This window comes from Hypanus sabinus, chromosome 30 (genome assembly GCF_030144855.1).
Source record: "Hypanus sabinus isolate sHypSab1 chromosome 30, sHypSab1.hap1, whole genome shotgun sequence".
Classification (NCBI taxonomy): Eukaryota; Metazoa; Chordata; class Chondrichthyes; order Myliobatiformes; family Dasyatidae; genus Hypanus; species Hypanus sabinus.
Genome location: NC_082735.1, coordinates 1,714,907 through 1,737,719, shown reverse-complemented (window position 1 = coordinate 1,737,719; position 22,813 = coordinate 1,714,907). Strand labels below are relative to the sequence as shown.

At 42.1% G+C, this 22,813-nt stretch overlaps 1 protein-coding gene across 1 annotated transcript in view; it reads left to right on the top strand.

The window, feature by feature from the left end:
* The window catches only part of LOC132383377 (adhesion G protein-coupled receptor B2-like), a 1,046,509-nt gene that overhangs the window by 484,431 nt on the left and 539,265 nt on the right, over positions 1-22,813 (top strand). The window contains exon 14 of the mRNA XM_059954264.1: positions 3,575-3,677. Coding sequence (XP_059810247.1) covers positions 3,575-3,677 — 103 coding nt within the window. The remainder of the gene's footprint in view (positions 1-3,574; positions 3,678-22,813) is intronic.

The following is a 22,813-nucleotide window of genomic DNA, read 5'->3' as shown; positions in this document are numbered from 1 at the left end:
TCCTACAAACTTGCACACCCCTAATTGTACTAAAGCAGCAGTGCACTAAAGGACCACCTCTTGTACTCATTTCAACATAACTTGTGTTTCTTTTTACACTTTCTTTTGTTATCTTTTTTCTCTTCAGTGACATATATAGGAATGTTTAATGTCAAATTATTTTATGTCTAATTTATGTGTTGCATGCCTGTGGTACTGCTGAAAAGAATAGTAAATTTTTCATTGTACACGTAGCCTACCATAGTTGTGCCCACGACAATAAATTTAACTTGTGTATTTCATTGGATTGCAGACTTAACTGAACAAAAATGACATATACAGAAGATTGAGCGATCCCTTTTGAATGCCAATCAAAACATAGAGAAGTTGCTTGGAAAAACAGTGAATATAAAAAGTATTCCTCCCTGTTGGAAGTTTTCATGTTTCATTGTTTTACAACATTGAATCCCAATGGATTTAATTTGGCTTTTTTGACACTGATCAACAGAAAAAGACTCTTCAGTGTAAAGTGAAAACAGATCTCTACAAGGTGATCTAAATTAGCTACAGATATAACACACAGAATAATTGATTGCATAAGTATTCACCCCTTCAAGTCAGCATTTAGTAAATGCGCCTTTAGCAGCAATTACAGCCTTGAGTCTGTGTGCGTAGGTCTCTATCAGTTTTGCACATCTGAACATTGCTATTTTCCCAATTATTCTTTACAAAACTGCTCAAGCTCTGTCAGATTGCATGGGGATTGTGAGTGAACAGTGCTTTTACAGTCCAGCTACAAATTCTCAATTGTATTGAGGTCTGGATTATGATTTGGCCACTTGAGGACATTAACTTTGTTGTTTTTAAGCCATTCTTGTATAATTTTGCTTTATATTTGGGGTCATTGTCTTGCAGGAAAACAAATCTTCTCCCAAGGTGCGTTTTTTTTCCGACTGCTTCAGTTTTACTCCAGGATTTCCCTGTATTTTACTGTATTCATTTTACCCTCTACCCTCACAAGCCTTCTGGGGCCTGCAGCAGCAAAGCATCCCCACAGCATGATGCAGCTACCACCATGCTTCATGGTAGGAATGGTGTGTCTTTGATGATTCATGGTATTTGGCTTAAAGTAAACATAGCGATTAGTTTGATGGTCAGAAAGCTCAATTTTGGTTTCATCAGACCATGAAACCTTCTTTCAGCTGTTTCCCACATGCTTTCTGGCAAACTAGCTGAAATTTCATGCGAGTTTTTTTTCAACAGTTGCTTTCTCTTTGCCATTTTCTCACAAAGCTGTGACTGCTGAAGCACCTGGACAACAGTTGTTGTATGTGCAGTCTCCCCCTTGAAGGAGCCCTTGAAGCTTGTAACTGCTCCAGAGTTGTCATAGTTTGCTTGGTGGCCTCCATCACTCGTCCCCTTCTTGCTCAGTCACTCAGTTTTTAAGGATGGCTAGCTCTAGGCAGATTTACAGCTGTGCCTAATTCTTTCCATTTCTTGATAATTGACTTAACATCTCCAAGATGCTAATATCTTCAAGAGATATCCAGTGACTTGGAAATTTTCTTGTATCTATCTAATCACTTGTGGTTTTCAATAATCTTTTGTGGAGTTGCTGAGAGTGTTTTTTTGTCTTCATAGCATAAGTTTTGCCAGAATACTGACTCACCAGCAGTTGGACCTTCCAGATACAGGTGTATTTTTACCACAATTAATTGAAGCACCTTGATTGCTCACAGGTCTCCAAAAACAGATCTCCATTTAACCAATTACATGACTTCTAAAACCAACTGGCTGCACTAGTGACGTGTGTCATATTAATGGGTGGGGGGAGAATATTTATGCCATCAATTATTTTGTGTTTTATATTTGTAATTGATTTAGATCAATTTGTAGAGATCAGTTTTCAGTTTGACACAAAAAAGTCTTTTTCTGTTGATCAGTGTCAAAAAAGCCAAATTAAATCCATTGTAATTCAATGTTGTAAAACAATAAAACATGAAAACTTCCAAGGGGGTGAATCCTTTTTTCTAGGCTTATACCTTAAGCATATGTTTCTGATTTAGCACATTTGAATCCTAGATTCCCAGGCAAGATTCAGTGCAGGGTATTCATTAGCCTTCAAGTCAGCATCTCTTTCTGAATAAAATTATTTCTTACCTTCTCAATAAAGATACAGTATGTAACTCCAAAGTATCAGATATTCTCTGTACAAAAACTATTGCCATCAAATACCTTTCAAAATTTCTTCTCTTTCCCTCTTGTTTTATACTTCTACTACAGGAAAAAGTCATTGACCATCTTCCCTATTGATGCCTTTAATGTTCCTCCATAAGAATCTCATATTTTCCCGGCGTGTATGAAGAATAAACTCTTCTCTGGGTTCTAGCCGGGTACAGATATTGACTTTAACCAATGTTTTGATGACAAACTCTGCCATCTTCATCAAGGATGATTCCTGGGCATGTCTAGTCCAGTGGTATATACACTCCCGTCATTCATCTCTGCTGATTGGTGGACCTCATTCATTCAGGTTTCCGCTGTCCCACCTTGTTTACAATCAAATTCCAGTCCTATCTATCGTGGATATGATAGGGTCTTTTTAAGAGACTTTTAGATAGGTACATGGAGCTTAGTAAAGTAGAGGGCTATAGGTAAGCCTAGAAATTTCTAAGGTAAGGACATGTTCAGCACAACTTTGTGGGCCGAAGGGCCTGTATTGTGCTGTAGGTTTTCTATGTTTCTATATTTCTTACTTGGAGCGAGACCTTCAACTTTGTTAAAATTCTTTTCCTCTAGTTTTATTTCAATAGCTTCCTTTACCAGGAGGTTCCAAAAGCCACTGGAGTAGCACAGTAGTTGTGCTATCAAAATCAATCTTGTGGCCATTGTGATTGTAATGTTCTGGTACCGCCGATTTCTCCGGGTAACCCAACTGGATACACCTGTGTTCCTTGATGCAGGTTTTCACCATGCATCCCATCTGGCCGATACATGCTGCTCTGCATTCACTAGAGGAAAAGATGCCCAGGCATCATTCCTGATGAAGATGACTGGGTTTGTCTTCGAAACATCAGTTAAAATTGATACCTGTGCCAGGCTAGAAGCCTGAGAAGAGTTTATTCTTATCTCCATAGATTACCCATCAGCCTAGAAAAAGCAAGCCCTGATCATCCATTCTCTCCCGACAACTAAATTCCTCACAATCAGCTGGTATCCAGTTGAATCTCACCTGTTCTCGCTGCACCTCAGTCACTTCCTTCCCATAGTGTAGCAACTGGAGCTACACAATATAGTCCCTGTGCAGACCAACTGTATTTTGTAAGGTTGCAACATAGTGACCCAATATATTATTATTTAATATGAATATTTTGTATGTTGAGGTTCCGTATTTTATTCTTCAATAAAATAAATTTCAATTGAGTTGGGAGCTTTAATGAAATGATCACATTTTGCTAACAAGCAGATTGCTGGTGTTTTTTCATATCTGTAACACAATCCACGTTGGTACAGCTTTAAGCATTATTTTGATCGCATATGAACACTTATTTGTCAATTTTAAAAATTAATTTACATATTAATTATCTTCTTCCAGAAAATCAATGGCAATAAATTCCAAAATACTAGCTGTAACAGTCAGACCGCAGCCCAAGGCTTCAGAACCAATTATTGTAGTAGAGCTGTCTCATCTTATTAACGTAAGTAATTCTATTCACACTTTCAAATGAATTTGTGTATGTATCATTTCAACCCTGCAGATATAGATTTAAAATAATTTTTGAAATCTGTAACCCATATTAAACTTGTTTTAATTAAAGTGCAAATCAAAAACTGATTATATTAAAATGTAAAAACAAAATGTTGCATATCAAAGGATGAATCTCAAGCACAGGAAAAGAGGAAATAATGAATGAATCCAGAGGTTTATTACATGATCTCTTCACTTTTACATATTGTGAGTCTAAGAGAACAGCTCCTTTTGACCTTCAGAGGCTTGGGAAATGTTACTGAGTATCCTTACTTTCTGTTAATTTTGTTAATTGTGCACACTGCAGTCACAGGGAATTAGTAGTGGAAGGAGGAAATGCTTAAGCTGATAGACGGCGTGCTGAACATACAAAATTTTGAAAGGGATAGATAAGATAGTAGGAAAGTTGTTTACATTGGTAGGTGAGACTAGAACTAGGGGACATTGCCTCAAGATTTAGGGGAGAAGATTTAGGACGGAGATGAGGAGAAACTGTTTTTCCCAGAGAGTGGTGAATCTGTGGAATTCTCTACTGAGGGAAGCAGTTGAGGCTTCTTCTCTAAATATATTTAAGATACAGTTAGATAGGTTTGTACTATGTAAGGAAAGTAAGGGTTATGGGGGAAAGGCAGGTAGATGGAGCTGAACTTACAGACAGATCAGCCATGATCTTATTGAATGGCTGGGCAGGCTCGATGAGCTGGAAGGCCTACTCCTGCTCCTGTTTCTTATGTTCTTATGTTAAGTTCATTATCTAAGAATTTGCAAATACAACTGAATACTGTGTAATCAGTAGTGAATGTTCCCATCCAAATTTGTAGTTGAAGATCACTAAAGAATTAGCTGAAGGTCAGAGGGCCTACAACCCTGCCTGAGGAACTCCTGGCATTAATTGCCCCAGTAGCACAGCTGTCCTTCGTGCTATGCATAACATGGTAAAATGGAAAATCTAAGGTTACTGTTCTCTATCTGAATGCATATAACATGTGTAAGAAGACAAATGAATTGACAACATATGAATAGAAACTGTAGCTGCTAGGGAGACTGGGTCTGGGTGCTCAACATAGACCAAAAAAGGAAAAAGAAGTGGGGTAGGATTGTTAATCAAGGAAGGTATCAGAGCAGAGCTGAGTCATGATATAGATGCGTAGATGATGTGGAATTATTGTGGTAGAAATCATGAAGAATAGTGGAAAGACACACGTGCGCATAGCTTTTAGATTACCAAAGTGTGGCGAATTGACACCTACTCTGGCCTGAAGGGTATGAAAATGTAACTGATGCAAGTTTGCCAATGACACAAATGTTGTTAGAAGACATGTTGGTAATATTATGATCTTGCAATGGAAAATAGACTGAGTGACTGGGCAAAGTTTTGGCAAATAGGATTAACTGTTGGTAATAGTATAGACAAAAAGCTTGTGGGAGGAATCAAAAGGCAGGTCATAATCTAAATGAAGGGAAACTGTAAACGAGTGGTTAAAATGACCCTAGGTGTCCTAGTACATGAATCACAAAATGCCTGTGGGCAGGTGCAGAAAACAGTGAAAAGGGTAAATTGCATATTGGTCCTAATCAGAACAGATTGTGGTTTAAAAATATGGATGTTTAGCTGTAATTGTACTGGGTGTTGGTGAAACCGCAGTTCAGACTACTGCGGACTGTTTATATACTGTACTTGAAGATTAGATACATCAGGTTGATTTAGTTTTAGATTAACAATTAGTTTATCTCTGCAGTCTTTAAATTTAAGAAAAATAAGGAATGACACAGTAGTTGTTGAGATGTTGTCACTTTGTAGAAATCTGTTTTCACTTTTGACACTGTCAGGACACTGAAGCAGGGACCCAATCGCAGATCAAGTACTGTGTGCACTGAGATATTTACTAAGTAGCAAGTCCAAAGTCAGTGTCAAAGTTCATGCAGAGATAAAAAATTCCAGAGAAATCCAAAAACCAGAATTGGGAATTAGGCAGAGTCGATATTCAGACGGACAGAGTTCAAATACGAATGTTGGAAAGGCTCAGGAAAATTCACTGGCACAATCTGGCAACAAACAGGTGAAAACACAGGGGTAACATATACTGAGCAATAATGAGAGAGGTAGGTGATAGGTGGAGCACAATGAGACACAGGTGACAGCAATACAGGTAATAATGAGAGACAGGTGAGAGATAGAGTACTCAGTAATACAGGGAGTGGAGCAGGAATGACTGAGCTGCGGTAAAGTGCTGAACAGGCTGAGTGGAGGTTCATCCAGAATATTGACCATGTATGCCTGTTTTCACACATTATGTGTATAAGATGATGAGAGGCATTGATCATGTGGATAGTCAGAGGCTTTTTCCCAGAGCTGAAATGGCTAGCACAAGAGGGCACAGTTTTAAGGTGCTGGGGAGTAGGTACAGAGGAGATGTCAGGGGTAAGTCTTTTACACAGAGAGTGGTGAGTGCATGGAATGGGCTGCCAGTGACGGTGGTGGGGGCAGATACAATAGGGTCTTTTAAGAGACTCCTGGATAGATACATGGAGCTTAGAATAATAGAGGACTATGGATAACACTAGGTAATTTCTAAGGTAAGGACACGTTCGGCACAACATTGTGGGCTGAAGGGCCTGTATTTTGCCGCAGATTTTCTGTGTTATACGTTCTATCACCAACACAACCAGGATGTGCTTGGACTGTCAGCTCGCGTTGGGTAATAAAGTTCCTGCTACCCTCGGGATCACTGTCATATCTGCCTGGTGATGGAATACTCGGTTCCTGTAGGGACATTGGTGTCTGTCCGGGTGTGGGAGTGGGACCATTAGTAACAGAGATTGTTGGGACAGCAGAAAAGGAGGACCTGTGAAATTCTGGGAGTGGAACTGAGGTGGCCAGAGGCTGCTGAATACATTGGCAATAACATTAATGGCTGTCAGCTGTTGCTGTTTGTCCACATTAAGTTTATGGACAGTGGCCATGAGAGCAGAATCCGCAGCTTGATTGTCTGCGGTGAGCTGTTCAACCATTGCGGCTAAGGATCATACCTGTTCCTCTAATGAGTTTGTGCTTGTCGGCACGAGGTTATTTGCCTCATTGCCTCCGTAACTTCACTGAGAACAGATTCTATTGCCGGTAGTTTGTCTCCAACCTGACCAAAGAATCTCAGGGCCAAGGTCAGTTGTTCTGACGAGGGTAAGGCAGTGGATGGAGTCTATATGGACTTCAGCAAAGCCTTTGACAAAGTTCCACATGGAAGGTTAGTTAAGAAGGTTCAGTCGTTAGGTATTAATGCTGGAGTAATAAAATGGATTCAACAGTGGCTAGATGGGAGATGCCAGAGAGTAGTGGTGGATAATTGTTTATCAGGATGGAGGCTGGTGACTAGAGGGGTGCCTCAGGGATCTGTTTTGGGCCCAATGTTGTTTGTAATATACATAAATGATGGGTGGTAAATTGGGGTGATGGGTGATGATGGGGTGGTAAATTGGATTAGTAAGTATGCCGATGATACTAAGGTAGGAGGTGTTGTGGATAATGAGGTGGGTTTTCAAAGCTTGCAGGGAGATTTATGCCGGTTAGAAGAATGGGCTGAACGTTGGCAGATGGAGTTTAATGCTGAGAAGTGTGAGGTTCTACATTTTGGCAGGAATAATCCAAATCGAACATACAGGGTAAATGGTAGGGCATTGAGGAATGCAGAGGAACAGAGAGATCTAGGAATAACAGTGCATAGTTCCTTGAAGGTGGAGTCTCATGTGGATAGGGTGGTGAAGAAGGCTTTTGGAACGCAGGCCTTTATAAATCAAAGCATTGTGTACAGAAGTTGGGATGTAATGTTAAAGTTGTACAAGGCATTGGTAAGGCCAAATTTGGAATACTATGTACAGTTATGGTCACCGAATTATAGGAAAGATATCAATAAATTAGAGAGAGTGCAGAGATGATTTACTAGGATGTTACCTGGGTTTCAGCACTTAAGTTACAGAGAAAGGTTGAACAAGTTAGGTCTCTATTCATTGGAGTGTAGAAGGTTGAGGGGGGATTTGATCGAGGTATTTAAAATTTTGAGAGGGATAGATAGAGTTGACGTGAATAGGCTGTTTCCATTGAGAGTAGGGGAGATTCAAACTAGAGGACATGATTTGAGAGTTAGGGGGCAGAAGTTTAAGGGAAACACGAGGGGGTATTTCTTTACTCAGAGAGTGATAGCTGTGTGGAATGAGCTTCCTGTAGAAGTAGTAGAGGCCAGTTCATTTGTGTCATTTAAGGTAAAATTGGATAGGTATATGGACAGGAAAGGAGTGGAGGGTTATGGGCTGAGTGCGGGTAGGTGGGACTAGGTGAGAGTAAGAGTTCGGCATGGACTAGGAGGGCCGAGATGGCCTGTTTCCGTGCTGTGATTGTTATATGGTTCTCTCTCTGCTGGGTCCATCTTTGTGTGGTTGAGACTTGCTGTCACCGGGTTCAGATATGTTCCAAGTATGGAATGTGAGACACTGAAGTGGGTCAATAGTTCACAGACTTTAATGAGAACAGTGTTAAAGGGAAAATAAAACAATAAATGCTAGTCCAAACAGAGCTATTAACTAAAACTCTCAAATGAAAATCAAGGCCTACACTGCAGCTGAAAGGAATAACTAAATATAAAACAAATACCACTTGTCTTCAGAGTCGGTTGACTTGACAGTCCAATTTCTCAGGCAAAGCTGAATGCAAACAGGCAGAGAAGCGTTGCTGTGGTGGGTTCATCTCAACGAGCACAGCAATGGAATGAATGGAGTTAAATACTATCACAATGAAATAATAATTAGCTAACACATGCATATTCATGAGCACAATTGCCGTATCTGCTGCGCTGCCAAATCCATAATTGTAACACAATGGTATTACAGGAAAGATAAAGCAGTGGCTAATTGGCAGGAAGAAAAGAGTAGGAATAAAAGGAGCATTTTTTCTTTTTTTTAAATTTAATTAATTTTTTTATAAGTTTCTACACTACAACAGGAAAAAACCCCACCAACAAAATGGAGATATATACAGTACTAAACTGGAATGATGGATGATGGAATTGATGGCTTTGTTGCTAAGTTTACGGATGATAAATGGAGGGGCAAGTAGTTTTGAGGAAGCAGAGGCTACAGAAGGACCTTGATAGATTAGGAGAACAGGCAAAGAAGTCATAGATGGAATACAGTGTTGGCAAATGTATGGCCATGTACTTTGATAGAAGTAATTAAAGAATAGATTATTTTCTAAATGAAGAGAACATTGAAAACTATGCAAAGGTTTGGGTGTCCTTGTGCATGATTTCCTAAAGGTTCATTTGCAAGTTGAATCAGAGTTGAGGAAGGAAAATACAAATTTTAGGATCCATTTCAGGTGGACAAGTATACAGAAGCAAAGATGTGATGTTGAGTTTTTATAAAGCACTGGTGAGGCCTCACTTGGAGCATTGTGAACAGTTTTGCACCCCTTATCGTAGAAGGGATATGCTGACACTGGAGAGGGTTCAAAGAAGGTTCATGAAAATTATTCCAGGATTGAATGGCTTGTCAAATGAAGAGCGTTTGATGGCTCTGGGTCTGTATTCACTAGAATTCAAAGAAACCTATCAAATGTTGAAAGCTCTTGATAGAGTGAATGTGGGGAGGATGTTTCCTATGGTGGGAGGGTCTAAGACAGCCTCAGAATAGAGCTTGTCCTTTTAGAACAAAGATGAGGAGGAATTTCTTTAGCCAGAGTGGTGAAGCTGTGGAATTTGTTGCCACAGGCAATTGTGGAGGCTAAGTCTTGATGTATTTTTAGGGCAGAGTTTGATAGATTCTTGATTGGTAAGAGCATGAGGGGACATGGGGAAAAGGCAGGAGATTGGGACTGAGAGGGAAAATGGATCAGCCATAATGAAATGGCAGACTCAACTTCATTGGCCAAATGGGTTGATTCTACTCATTTACCTCATGGTCTTGTGATCTTAGTTAACCTATTAAGCAGTGCATCTTTGGAGTGTGGGAGGGAATCAGAAGATCCAGAGAGAACCCATGCATTCCATGGGGAAAGCATACAAACTCCATAAGACCATCAAACAAAAGAGCAGATTTAGGCCATTCATCCCATCAAGTCTGTTCCACAATTTCATCATTATCCCTCTCAACCCCATTCTACTATCTTCTCGATGTAACCTTTGAAACCCTAATTAATCAAAAACCTAACAACCTCTGCCTTAAGTATACCCAATGACTCAGCAGCAATTCATTCCACAAATTCAGTACCCTCTTGCTAAATAAATTTTCCTCATCACTTTTCTAAATAGATGTATTTCTATTCTGAGGCTCCGTCCTCAGGTCTAAACTCCACCAGTATAGGAAACATACTTTCCACATCCACTCTATCTAGGTCTTTCATTATTCAATTGATTTCAATGAGATCCCCTTTCACTCTTCTAAACTGTAGCGAGTACAAGCCCAGAGCTATCAAACATTCCTCATATGTCAACCCTTTCATTATGGGATCATTCTCATGAGAATCCTCTGGACCTTCTCCAGTGCCAATACATCTTTTCATAGGTAAGGGGCCCAAAGCTGCTCACAATACTCCAAAAGTGGTCTGACTAATACCTTAAAATGCCTCATAATTACATCCTTGCTTTCATACTCTAGTCCTTTCAAAATGAATACCAACATTGTATTTACATTCTTTACCACCAACTCAACCTGCATGTTAACCTTTAGTGAATCCTGCATGCAGACTCTTAAGTTTGTTTGCCTTTCTGATTTTTGAATTTAATCCTCATTTAGAAAATAGTCCACACCTTTATTCCTTGTAGCAAAGTACATTTCCCATGTACTTCAGACACTATATTCCATTTGCCACTTCCTCACCCATTCATCCAATCTGTCTAAGTCCTTCAGGAGAAATCCTGCTTCCTCAACACAACCTTCCTCTCCACCTATCTTCATTTTATCCACAAACCTGGCCACAAAGCCATCAATTCCTTCATCCAAATCATTGACATATAATGTGAAAAGTAGCAGTTACAACACCAACACCTGTGGAACACCACTGATCACTGGCAGCCAACCAGAAAAGGCTCCCTTTATTCCCACTTTTTGCCTCCTGCCAGTCAGCCAATCTTCTCTACATATCTTTCTTGTTATACCATGGGCTCTTACCTTATTAAGCAGTTTCATGTGTTGTGCATTGTCAAAGGCCTTTTGAAAATCCACATAAACAACATTCACTGACACTGCTTTCCTCAAAAAATTCTGACAGATTTGTCTGGCAAGATTTCCCCTTAAGGAAACCATGCTGACTTTGGTCTGTTTTATCATGTACCTCCAAGTACCCTGAAACCTCATTCTTAATAATATATTTCCAACCACTAAACTCAGTCTAACTGGCCTAAAATTTCCTTTCTTCTGTGTCTCTCCTTTCTTAAAGAATGGAGTGACATTTGGAATTTTTCCAGTGCTCTGAAACTATTCCAGAATCTATTGATTCTTAACAGATCATTACTAATGCCTCCACAATCTCTTTAGGCCCCTCTGACAGAATTCCAGGGTTCATTCCATTTACACTTAGACATTTCAACTTCCCAAGCACCTTTTCCTTAGTAATAGTAGCAACATTCACTCCTGCCTCCTGATGCTCTCACGTTACTGACATTCTCCTAGTGTATTCCACAGTGAAGACTAACTCAAAATGCTTTTTAAGTGCATCTGCTATTTCTTCAACCCAATAGGACATCTCCAGTGTAAAGTTCAGTGGTCTGATACCCACTTTCATCTCTTTTTACTCTATATACCTAAAAAATCTTTTTGTACCCTCTTTTATAACATTGGTTAGCTTATCTTAATGTTTAATCTTTTCTCTCTTTATGACATTTTAGTTAACTTCTGCTGGTTTTTAAAAGCTTCCCAATCCTCTACCTTCACACTAATTTTTGCTCCATTGTATGCCCTCTCTTTTACTTTTATGCTGCCTTTGACTTCCCTTGGCAACCACAGTTGCCTTGTGTTCTGCCATCATCGCTGCTGGTATCCCTTTCCAACCAACTTTGGCCATTTCCTGTTTTATTCTTCTGTAACTTCCTTTACTTTAATACTGTTACTTCCAATTTTAACTCTTCCTTCTCAAAAAGCAGGGTGAATTCTATCATATTGTAATCAGTTACTCCTAAGGTTTCCTTAACCTTAAGCTCCCTAATCAAATCTGGTTCAGTACATAACACCCAACTCGGAACTGATGTTCTCCTAGTTGAACACAAGCTGCTTTAAGAAGTCATCTGGTAGGAATTCTACAAATTCTTTCTCTCAGGATCCAGTACCACCCTGATTTTTCCCAATCTACCTTCATATTAAAATCTGCCATGACTGTCACAACATTGCCCTTTTTAAATGTCTTCAATCTCCCATTGTAATTTGCAGCCAATATCCTGGCTACAGTTTGGTGGCCTGTATATATCTCCAATCAGGGTTTTTTTAAACTTCTGCGCTCTACCCACAAGGATGTTACAATCCTGTCACCTCTTTCTGAGATTTTGATTTCATATTTTACTAACAGAGCCTCCCCACCCCTTCTGCCTACCTGCTTATCCTAATGGCATAACATGTACAATACTGTGCAAAAGTCTCATGTACATATATATAGCTGGGGTTCCAAAGACTTTTGCACTGGAATACAGTAATTTAATGTATTGCACTGTGCTTCTGTCAGAAAACAAACAAACTCATGACATATGCGAGTGATGATCAATGGCAGAGGAAATCTCCATGGCTCTTCACACAGCTTTACACCACCTGGACAACACAAACACCTACTTCAGGATGCTGTTCATCGACTATAGCTCAGTGTAACCCCTTGGGTCGCCTCAGGCTCGCTCAGCTCATTCTCGTCTAGGGGGAGCAGCCTTCGGCCCCACCAGACTGGGTAATCAACTGGTGTGGATGCTGTGTGATGTCCTCGCCTCACCCAAAAACAGACAGTACACCATAAGTGATTAAATGAGTGTAATTTATAAAGGTTACTATAACTAAGTGATTAATAACGATACAGTATATATGAAGAGAAAAAATAAAGAAAAGGCACCAAACTTATCAAAGTTCAAACCACTTCGTGCGCAACCGTTGGAGCTCAATTACTGAAGTCTTCTGGCCACCATTCGATCCCCTCCAAACTCCTCGACTCGCAGCTCAGGACCCTCCGAGTGGTCAACCAAGCACATCTAGCTTCATCCCCCATCCTCGGACCCCCGCTTGGGGTCCGTTCCTCGCCCAGCTTACAGCATTGCGTCCTCTCTCTCAACCCCCTCACGCCGATCTGCCCAAAAGCCTGTCAACAAAATCTTACAGACTCAGAAGAAAGAACATTAATCCCCATTTGGTTTACAAAGGAATACAATTCTCGTTATCAGTAAATTTTAACCCAAACAAGCTTCCAGCACTCTCTCGCAACAAAGAAGCATTCCTGCTAGTTAACAAAACAAAGCCCTTTTGATTACATACACAGTAACAAAGAAAAAAAGAAACCCCCCTTTACACTCTCCCCCCACCAAATAAAGTCATGTCCTCATGACTATTAAATAACTCGTCACCTTTCCTGCCAACACACTGTAACCCAAGCACAAACAGTGACATCTCCTCTCCACACAGTAAACCTCACGCCCTGTTCCTCAGGCGCTACTTAGGCCAACTATCCGGGAATTCCCTAACCCTTCTGAGACCTCCGTACCCCCTCACCTTAAACCCTTCAGGCTTGGACACAACTGGGGATACCTTGAGCCCACTACCAACTCCTCTCTCAACCTCTCACTCATGCCCCACACTGCACACAGCTAACCCTCCCTGCTACACCTGACTCAATGGGAGAAGGGCCAAAGGTCTCTTCCTCAATCGAGGGAAAGTCAGCAAAAGGCAGCATGTACCACACATCCAGCACATCATCCATCGAATCTGTATTCTTCCTCATTTCTGCAATCAGTAGCTGCTGTTTGATCTTCTCCAAATGGAAACACGTGGCCTGCACTGCTCCTGCAGTCTCTTCAGCCTCCTGTTCAGTATTCACTGCACCTCTCTCCAGCTTTTTCTTCCTCATGACTTCTTCCAGATCAACTTTCAGGTTTTGCACTTCATTTGAACTGTCGATGGTCATCTTCAGGTTCCCTTCAAGTTTCTGCTTCTCTCTTCTGAGATTTGTCTGTAATTTCTTCACCTCTGCAAACTCCCCTCTCCAGGTTCTCAGTTTGCTATTGCCCCCAGTCAGACAACTTTCTTCATTCTCTCCAACTTGTAAGTCTTGCGAATGGTTCCAGATCACTTTCTCCAGTCTCTCCGTCTTCATTTCAAACTTGATTCCGTAGAGACAGTCACTCTTGAGCTGCGACCTTGGCTAGCCCTGGCACGTGTCCAGAAAATACTTTAACTCAGTAGTTCCCAGCTGCTCCTGTAACAACCTCACTTCATATTCTCCTGAGGCAAATCCAAATACCAAGAGATCATCCACATACACCAAAACTCCAAATGCCTTCACATCCCCTATGGAGCCCCGTAGGAAGGTTGCAAGGGCTCCAGATATGCTCTGTGGCATCTTTTCGGACCCGAAGACTCCTAGGGAATTTATAATGGCTGTCTTCTCCTTGTCGGCCCCACTCATCGGGATCTGGCAACATCCACTCCTCAGATTCAGCACCTTAAACCACATCGCACCACTCAGATAGGCCATCGCCTCTTCGGCCCTCAGGACCATATTCTAGTCACTGACAGTGCGCCTCTTCAGCGCAATATAATCCACACACACGCTGCCTATGTCTTCCACGGCTTCAGGGGCCAGTCGCTGCAACCTCTCTCTCTCCAAGGTGTCTTCAGCTGTCAACTCCCCTCCCTTGTGGTATTTCGCAGCATCCATTAAGAGGGTCTCACCCTCAGATACTTCCCCCAGGCTGTACCACCACTGGCTCCTGTTTGAATTCGGTATCAGCCCAATGCTGCTACACACATCCGCACAAGCAGCTCGAAACTCTGGGTGCATCGACAATGCCTCCAAACAGCGCTCACCCGCCTCCTCCGGGCAGGCCCCCAAGCGCACCAGCAGGATATTGGTTCTCTCTAGAACAGAAACGCTGCCCATCTCAATAGTGTCTGGACACATCAGCATTAATGATTCATGAACCTCAGTCACCTCCACTTTTGCCTCCAAGAACTCCATTTTCACTGACCAACAACCGTCGTCTGGATAATCAACGGCACTGGTACCCCAAATCTCCAGTGCCCTCAATGTCGTCAAGGGTAAATGCTTCCAATAACGGTTATAAAACAAACTGTACACCAACTTAACTGATGCCCCGGTGCCGAGGATGGCTTTAACTTGACTTCCATCCATCCGTAACAACACCTGTGCGTGTGGCCCCTCTAAGCCTTCAGGAATGGAGTTTGTTCCTTTCGGGAGTTCCTTGGTACATTGCTGGGAACGTGCTCCCCCAGAGACCCCAAGCCGTTCCCCCACTGGGCCTCCTCTAAATTTCCTGACACCTCTCGAATCAACGGAACAACTGATCCCCTTGACAGATCCCCTTGGCTCCACAAGCAATTTATCTGCCCCCCCCTAGGCAAAAGGGATACCCTAAAAACTTTCCACCAATCTCCTGCCTCGGATATGATAAGCCCCCCAGCTGCGGCATTTGACTTCCAGTCGAACCACATGCATTTCCCCACACTTTCCCAGAACTGGCAGCTGTCACTTCAAGGTAATTGAGCCAGACAGTTCTAAAAAAGTCACCAGCCCGCCTACTCAAACTTTCAACCCGTCCCTGTCGCTTTTCCTCAGCCAAGCACTGCCACTCACCCAACAACTGAGAGGCCTGCTCCGCCCACGCCTCCACCTCTTTAGGGCTGGACATTATTCCAACAACCGGGTGGACCTCACCACTGCTGAAACATCCCAACCTGTCACTCCTCACTCTCCAAACAGTACGGACAGCCCATGGTCCCACCACCATTTCGTCAGCACTAGTCAGAACTCGAACAACGACCTCCAGGCTACCAACAGCAGCCACCCCACCCAACACACATGCAGTGATAACCAGCAATTGCACACCCACAAAGGCACACTAGCTCTTCGCCGCAGACACAATTTAAAGAGGGTGATCACACAGCTTCCACAGAAATCAATCCCGGACGAGTACCTCACAATGTAACCCCCTGGGTTGCCTCAGGCTCGCTCAGCTCATTCTCGTCTAGGGGGAGCAGCCTTCGGCCCCGCCAAACTGGGTAATCAGCTGGTGTGGATGCTGTGTGATGTCCCCGCCTCGCCCAAAAACAGACAGTACACCATAAGCGATTAAATGAGTACAATTTATAAAGGTTACTATAACTAAGTGATTAATAACGATACAGTATATATGAAGAGAAAAAATAAAGAAAAGGCGCCAAACTTATCAAAGTCCAAACCACTTCATGCACAACCGTTGGAGCTCAATTACTGAAGTCTTCTGGCCACCATTCGATCCCCTCCAAACTCCTCGACTCGCAGCTCAGGACCCTCCGAGTGGTCAACCAAGCACATCTAGCTTCATCCCCCATCCTTGGAGTACCTCCTGGCCTCGGACCCCCGCTTGGGGTCCGTTCCTCGCCCAGCTTACAGCATTGCGTCCTCTCTCTCAACCCCCTCGCGCCGATCTGCCCAAAAGCCCCTCAACAAAATCTTAGACTCAGAAGAAAGAACATTAATCCCCATTTGGTTTACAAAGGAATACAATTCTCGTTATCAGTAAATTTTAACCCAAACAAGCTTCCAGCACTCTCTCGCAACAAAGAAGCATTCCTGCTAGTTAACAAAACAAAGCCCTTTTGATTACATACACAGTAACAAAGAAAAAAAGAAGAAACCCTCCTTTACATCAGCATTTAATACCATCATTCCCACGATCCTGATTGAGAAGTTGCAGAACCTGGGCCTTTGTATCTCTGTAATGGGATCCTCGACTTCCTAACTGGAAGACCACAGTCTGTGTGGATTGGTGATAACATATCCTCCTTGCTGACGATTAACACTGGTGCACCTCAGGGCTGTGTGCTTAGCCCACTGCTCTACTCTCTGTACATGACTGTGTAGCTAGGCATAGCTCAAATACCATTTACAAATTTGCTGACAATACAACCATTGTTGGTAGAATCTCAGGTAGTGAGTGACAAGAGGGTGTACAGGAGTGAGATATGTTAACTAGTGGAATGGTGCCACAGCAACGACCTGGCACTCAACGTCAGTAAGACAAAAGAGTTGATTGTGGACTTCAGGGTACAACAAAGGAACACATACCAATCCTCAAAGACAGATCAGAAATGAAGAGAGTGAGCAGCTTCAAGTTCCTGGATGGCAAATCTTTGAGGAACTAACCTGGTCCCAACATATCGATGTAGTCATAAAGAAGGCAAGACAGCGGCTGTACTTTATTAGGAGTTTGAAGCGATTTGGCATGTCAACAAATTTACTCAAAAACTTCTATAGTTGTACTGTGGAGAGCATTCTGACAGACTGCATCACTGTCTGGTATGGAAGGGCTACTGCACAGAACCGAAAGAAACTACAAAAGATTGTAAATCTAGTTAGCTCCATCTTGTGCACTAGCCTACAAACTACCCAGGATATCTTTAGGGAGCGGTGTCTCAGAGAGGGAGCATCCATTATTAAAGACCTCCAGCACCTAGGGCATGCCCTTTTCTCACTGTTACCATCAAGTAGAAGGTACAGAAGCTTGAAGGCACACACTCAGTGATTCAGGAACAACTTCTTCCACTCTGCCATCTGATTCCTGAATGGACTTTGAAGCTTTTTTTAATATACAGTATTTCTGTTTTTGAACATTTTTAATAATTCAATATACATAATTGATTTACTTGTTTATTTATTATTGTGTTTTATTTTTATTTATTATTATTTTCTCTCTCTGGTAGATTATGTATTGTATTGAACTGCTGCTACTAAGTTAACAAATTTCACGTCAGATGCCGGTGATAATAAACCTGATTCTGATTCTGATTGGGTCTCTATTGTGAACTGAGAATGGGAAGGAGGCAGGGAGAAGAGAATCATGGTTGGAAAAAGGGGAAGGGAGAGGGGAGGTTAGCACTAGAGAGACATTCTGTAATGATCAATAAATGAAATATTTGGAATCAAATGAACTTACCTGGTGTCTCAGGCTTGGGTGTGTCTGCACACATACCACCCCCTGCCCCTGCCATTCCTTCTCTGCCATTTCTACCACACCCTTTCCGTGGTGCTGCCTCCTCACCATTTCCAACATCTTTTGCTCTTAACAGATTTACAAACCTACTCTCCACTCCACGTTGACAAAGGCAGCACTATGCAGAAGTCTTTGGCACCTATCCATATATACTGTAGCAGCTAAAACTTTTGCACAGTGTTGTATACTTGGATGTTGTGCTCCCAACTATGAACTTCTTTCAGCTTCAACTCAGCAATGACCATAACATCATACCTGTCAAACTTTAAATGAGGTTCTGGTATAAGATGGCACTGGTGATGCCCAGCAAGTATTTACAGGCGGCAGAAAACGAAGCAAAGGATACTAATATATATACCATATTAATAATTTATTAATAACGATCAACACAAACAGTGCTAACAATGGTAAGATGAGCAAAGGGTGGTCAAGGCAAACAGAGGCAGATTGAAAGCACATATGCAGGCAAGGCAAGTGGAGTTGGGGTCAGTGCAGAATCATGGTGTCCCCGAGAGCAAGGGCAGGTCCTGATTTAAGCGTTGGGCTCGATTGGAAATGTCAAGTGTGGGCCAAATCGTGGCAGTGGGGTCCAGATCCTGAGAGCAAGGAATGGCTGGATGTTTGGACAATTTAAGCACTGGGCCGGATTGGAAAGGTCAGGGTGTCAGTACTGGAGGTGAGGTGAGGGCCAGTTCTGACTTGCGACTTTTACTCAGCTCCAGCTGAAATGCAGTTCCGGCTGCAGTGAGGTCTGGCTTTGCGTTTGTGGTCTCGTAACATTTACTCAGTTTTGTGATGATCAGTGACATTAGCTGCACCAGCTGCAGTGATGCCTTGCTACGTGTCTTACACAAAACTCCAGTTCTGAAGCTGTTTGCTTTCTTTTATTTTCTGCACCATTTGGTTTTTTTTTTGCTCTCTGCACTTTGGGTGTTTGATGGCCTTTTTTAAATAGGTTATTTTGTGATTTCTTTGTTTCATTGTGCCTGTAAGGAGACAAATCTTTAGGTTGTATAATGTATACATACTTTGATAATAAATATACTTTGAACTTTGTTCTACCTTATTCCATTTATGACGTGCATTAAAATATAACGCCTTTAGTCCTGTATTCATCACCCCTTTTAATTTTAGTCCCCAATTACACTTTAACTCATCCCACTAACTGCACTTTTGCTCAATCACCTGTCTATCCTTCATCACAGTCTTGATATATCAACTGCCCCATCCTCAGCCCTATCAGTCCAGTTCCCATCTCCCTGCCAAACTAATTTAAACTCTCCCCAACAGCTCCAGCAAGCCTACCCATGAGGATGTTGCTCCACCTTGGGTTCAGTGTAACTCATCTTTTTTTGTACAGGTCATAATATACCTTCTCCAGCAGAAATCCCAATAATCCAAATATCTGAAACTCTGCCCCCTGCACTAATTCTTCAGCCACACATTCACTTGCCAAATCATTATATTTGTACTGTCAATGGTATGTGGCACAGGCAGCAACCCAGGCATTACTACTCTGGAGGTCCTGCTTTTCAGCTTTCTACCTAACTCCCTATATTCTCTCTTCAGGACTTCTTCACTTGTCTACCTATGTCATTGATACCAATATGTACCATGACTTGCAGCTGTTCACCCTCCCCCTTTAGAATACTGTGGACCCAATCTGAGAAATGACTGACTCTGCCCCCTGGAAAGCAAAATCCCATCAGGGTGTCTCCTTCACATCCATACAATCTACTCACTAATTCTGGAATCCTTTGTCACTACTGAACTCCTCCACACTCTTTCCCTTCTGAGCCACAGAGACAGGTTCAGTGCCAGCAATCAGGTCACTTGGTAGTTCATTTCCCCCGCCCCCAGTACTACTCAAAGTTGAATACATTATTGTGGGGTTGGCGCAGAGGTACAGCACTCTGCACTGGCTGACTTTTCCCTTTCCACCTCCTGACAGTCACCCAGGTACCTGCCTCCTGCAACTTGGGAGTGTCTACCTCCCTGTAGCTCCCATCTATCACCTTCTCATTTTCCTGTATAAGCCAAAGGTCATCCAGCTGCAGTCCCATTTCCTTACAGTTCCTAAGGAGCTGCAGTTCAGTGCACTTTGTGCAGATGTCGTTATCAGGGAGGTGGAGGTCTCCCAAAGTTCCCACACCTCACACAAGGAACATACAACGAACTCTGGACCCAGTCTCAGTATAATAACTAACTGTGTACTAACAGAGAAAAAAACTTACTAGAAATTTAACTGGAACCTTCGAGTTCTGACAACCCCCAACCTCTTTTTATACCTTTACCTGAAAGGTAATAACATATTTAGTTCCCAATCTCAGGCACCATATAATTGTATCTCTTTAATGGCTATGACATCAAGTCCATTTATCTCCATAAAATCTGCCTTTTGTTTCAAGTGCTTTATATATTAAGATAAAATAGATTTGATTTTAAATCTTTATTACCATTGCTTTTTCTAATTATACTGATTTGCTGACACATCTTTACTGTTGAAGTCACTGAGTCTCTTTGTTCTGTTTATCATTACTGAAATTCTTACTCTGCTCAGCGTCCTTGGCTTTTTTGTTAAAGTTATTAACTTTCCTCTTGCTTAAGCTGTTCGGAGTAAAGCTCTATAGTCAGTCCAAGTCAACAGATTTACCAGAACAGTGGGCCCAGCTGAAAGAAGCAGAATGTAAAAAGCTGCTGATGTTGGGAAAAGCAAAAATACCGAGGATACTCAAACAGATCAGCAGAATCTGTGCAGAAAGAAACAGGGTTAATGTTTCAGGATGATAGTCCTTCATTGGAACTGCAACTTTATCTATTGACCTGAATGTTAACTTTGTTTCTCTCACTGTAGGTACTTCCTGATCTAATGGTCGTCCTCTTCATATTAATGTTTACTGGTTTAAGCAGGATCCATTTGAATTCAATAGCTCTTTCTTTTCTTTCAGTATCCCCTTCCCTTCCCATCCCCAACCCACCAGACAAAATCTGTTTGAAACTTTGCCAATTTGGGAAAGGCTCAGGCAACATCTCAGAGGTTTTTAAAGTTCTGCATTTTAATTTCAACCTGAACCCACTGAAGCTTCTCAGCTAACCCTCATACTTAGCTCTGTCCATCTGTTTGTTGCCTATATGGATTACAAAGCCTGGATTCTGCCCCCACCCTAAAACCTTCCCCACCATACCACACACCCCAAATCACCCCCCGGCTCCAAAGACAGGAAAATTTTGGCTGGAGGTATAATTCATTCTGGAACACAAGTTTGTTTCTACTATATTGTGAGAGAACACAGGCTTTTCTATGCCCAGTACACTAAGCTGTTTCTTCAAGTCCTGCAGAGGAGGTCAAATTGGTCATTGTTGTGGGATCCTCAGAAACCCATTGAGATGGATCATTCATACCTCCTGTGGGTGGCTGAATCTTGATGAAAGTGCATTAGCCCTGTCTTTCACATGCATTCTCTACCGTTATTTGACATAAGGATACTTAGAAAGCCTAATCAGCCTGTTGATTTAACTGGTATAATCTGGTACAGCAGCAGTTCAATACAATACATAATATAGAAGAAAGAAGAAAGTAAGATTAATAATAATAAATAAGTAAATCAATTACTGTATACATATATTGAATAGATTAAAATCGTGCAGAAAACAGAAGTAATATATATTTTAAAAGTGAGGTAGTATCCAAGGGTTCAATGTCCATTTAGGAATTGGATGGCAGAGGGGAAGAAGCTGTTCCTGAATCACTGAGTGTGTGCCCTCAGGATCTATACCTCCTACCCGATGTTAACAGTGAGAAAAGGGCATGCCCTGAGTGTTGAAGGTCCTTAATGGACGCTGCCTTTCTGAGACACTCTTTCTTGAAGATGTCCCGGGTACTTTGTAGGCTAGTACCCAAGATGGAGCTGACTAGATCTACAACCTTCTGCAGCTTCTTTCAGTGCTGTGCAGTAGCCCCTGCCCCATACCAGACAGTGATGCTGCCTGTCAGAATGCTCTCCACAGTACATCTGCAAAAGATTTTGATTGTATTTGTTGTCATTACCAAATCTCTTCAAACTCCTAATGAAGTATAGCCACTCTTGCCTTCTTTATTACTGCATCGACAGGTTGGGACCAGGTTAGGTGCTCAGAGATCTTAACACCGAGGAACTTGAAACTGCTCACTCTCTCCACTTCTGATTCCTCTATGAGGATTGGTATGTGTTGGTATCTTACCCTTCCTGACACCCACAATCAGCTCTCTGGTCTTACTGACGTTGAGTGCCAGATTGTTGTTGCGGCACTGCTCCACTGGTTAGCATATCTCACTCCTGTATGTCCTCTTGTCACCGAGATTCTACCAACAATGGTTGTATCGTCAGCAAATTATAGATGGTATTTGACCTATGCCTAGCCACACAGTCATGGGTACAGACAGAGTAGAGCAGTGGGGTAAGCACACACCCCTGAGGTGCACCAGTGTTGATTGTCAGCGAGGAGGAGATGTTATCACTAATCCGCACAGATTGCAGTCTTCCAGTAAGGAAGTTGAGGATTTAGTTGCAGAGGGAGGTACAAAGGCCCAGTTTTGTGGGAATGATGGTATTAAATGCTGAGCTATAGTCGATGAACAGCATCCTGACATAGGTGTTTGTGTTGTCCAGGTAGTCTCAAGCCGTGTGGAGAGCCATTGAGGTTGCATCTGCCATTGACCTATTGAGACAATAGGCAAATTGCAATGGGTCCAGGTCCTTGCTGAGGCAGGAGTTCAGTCTAGTCATGACCAACCTCTCAAAGCAGTTCATCACTGCTGATCCTGTAATTCATGTTGAGGTATAAATTGGATTATGCTAGAATGGTTGTTACATCAAAGTGGGAAGTA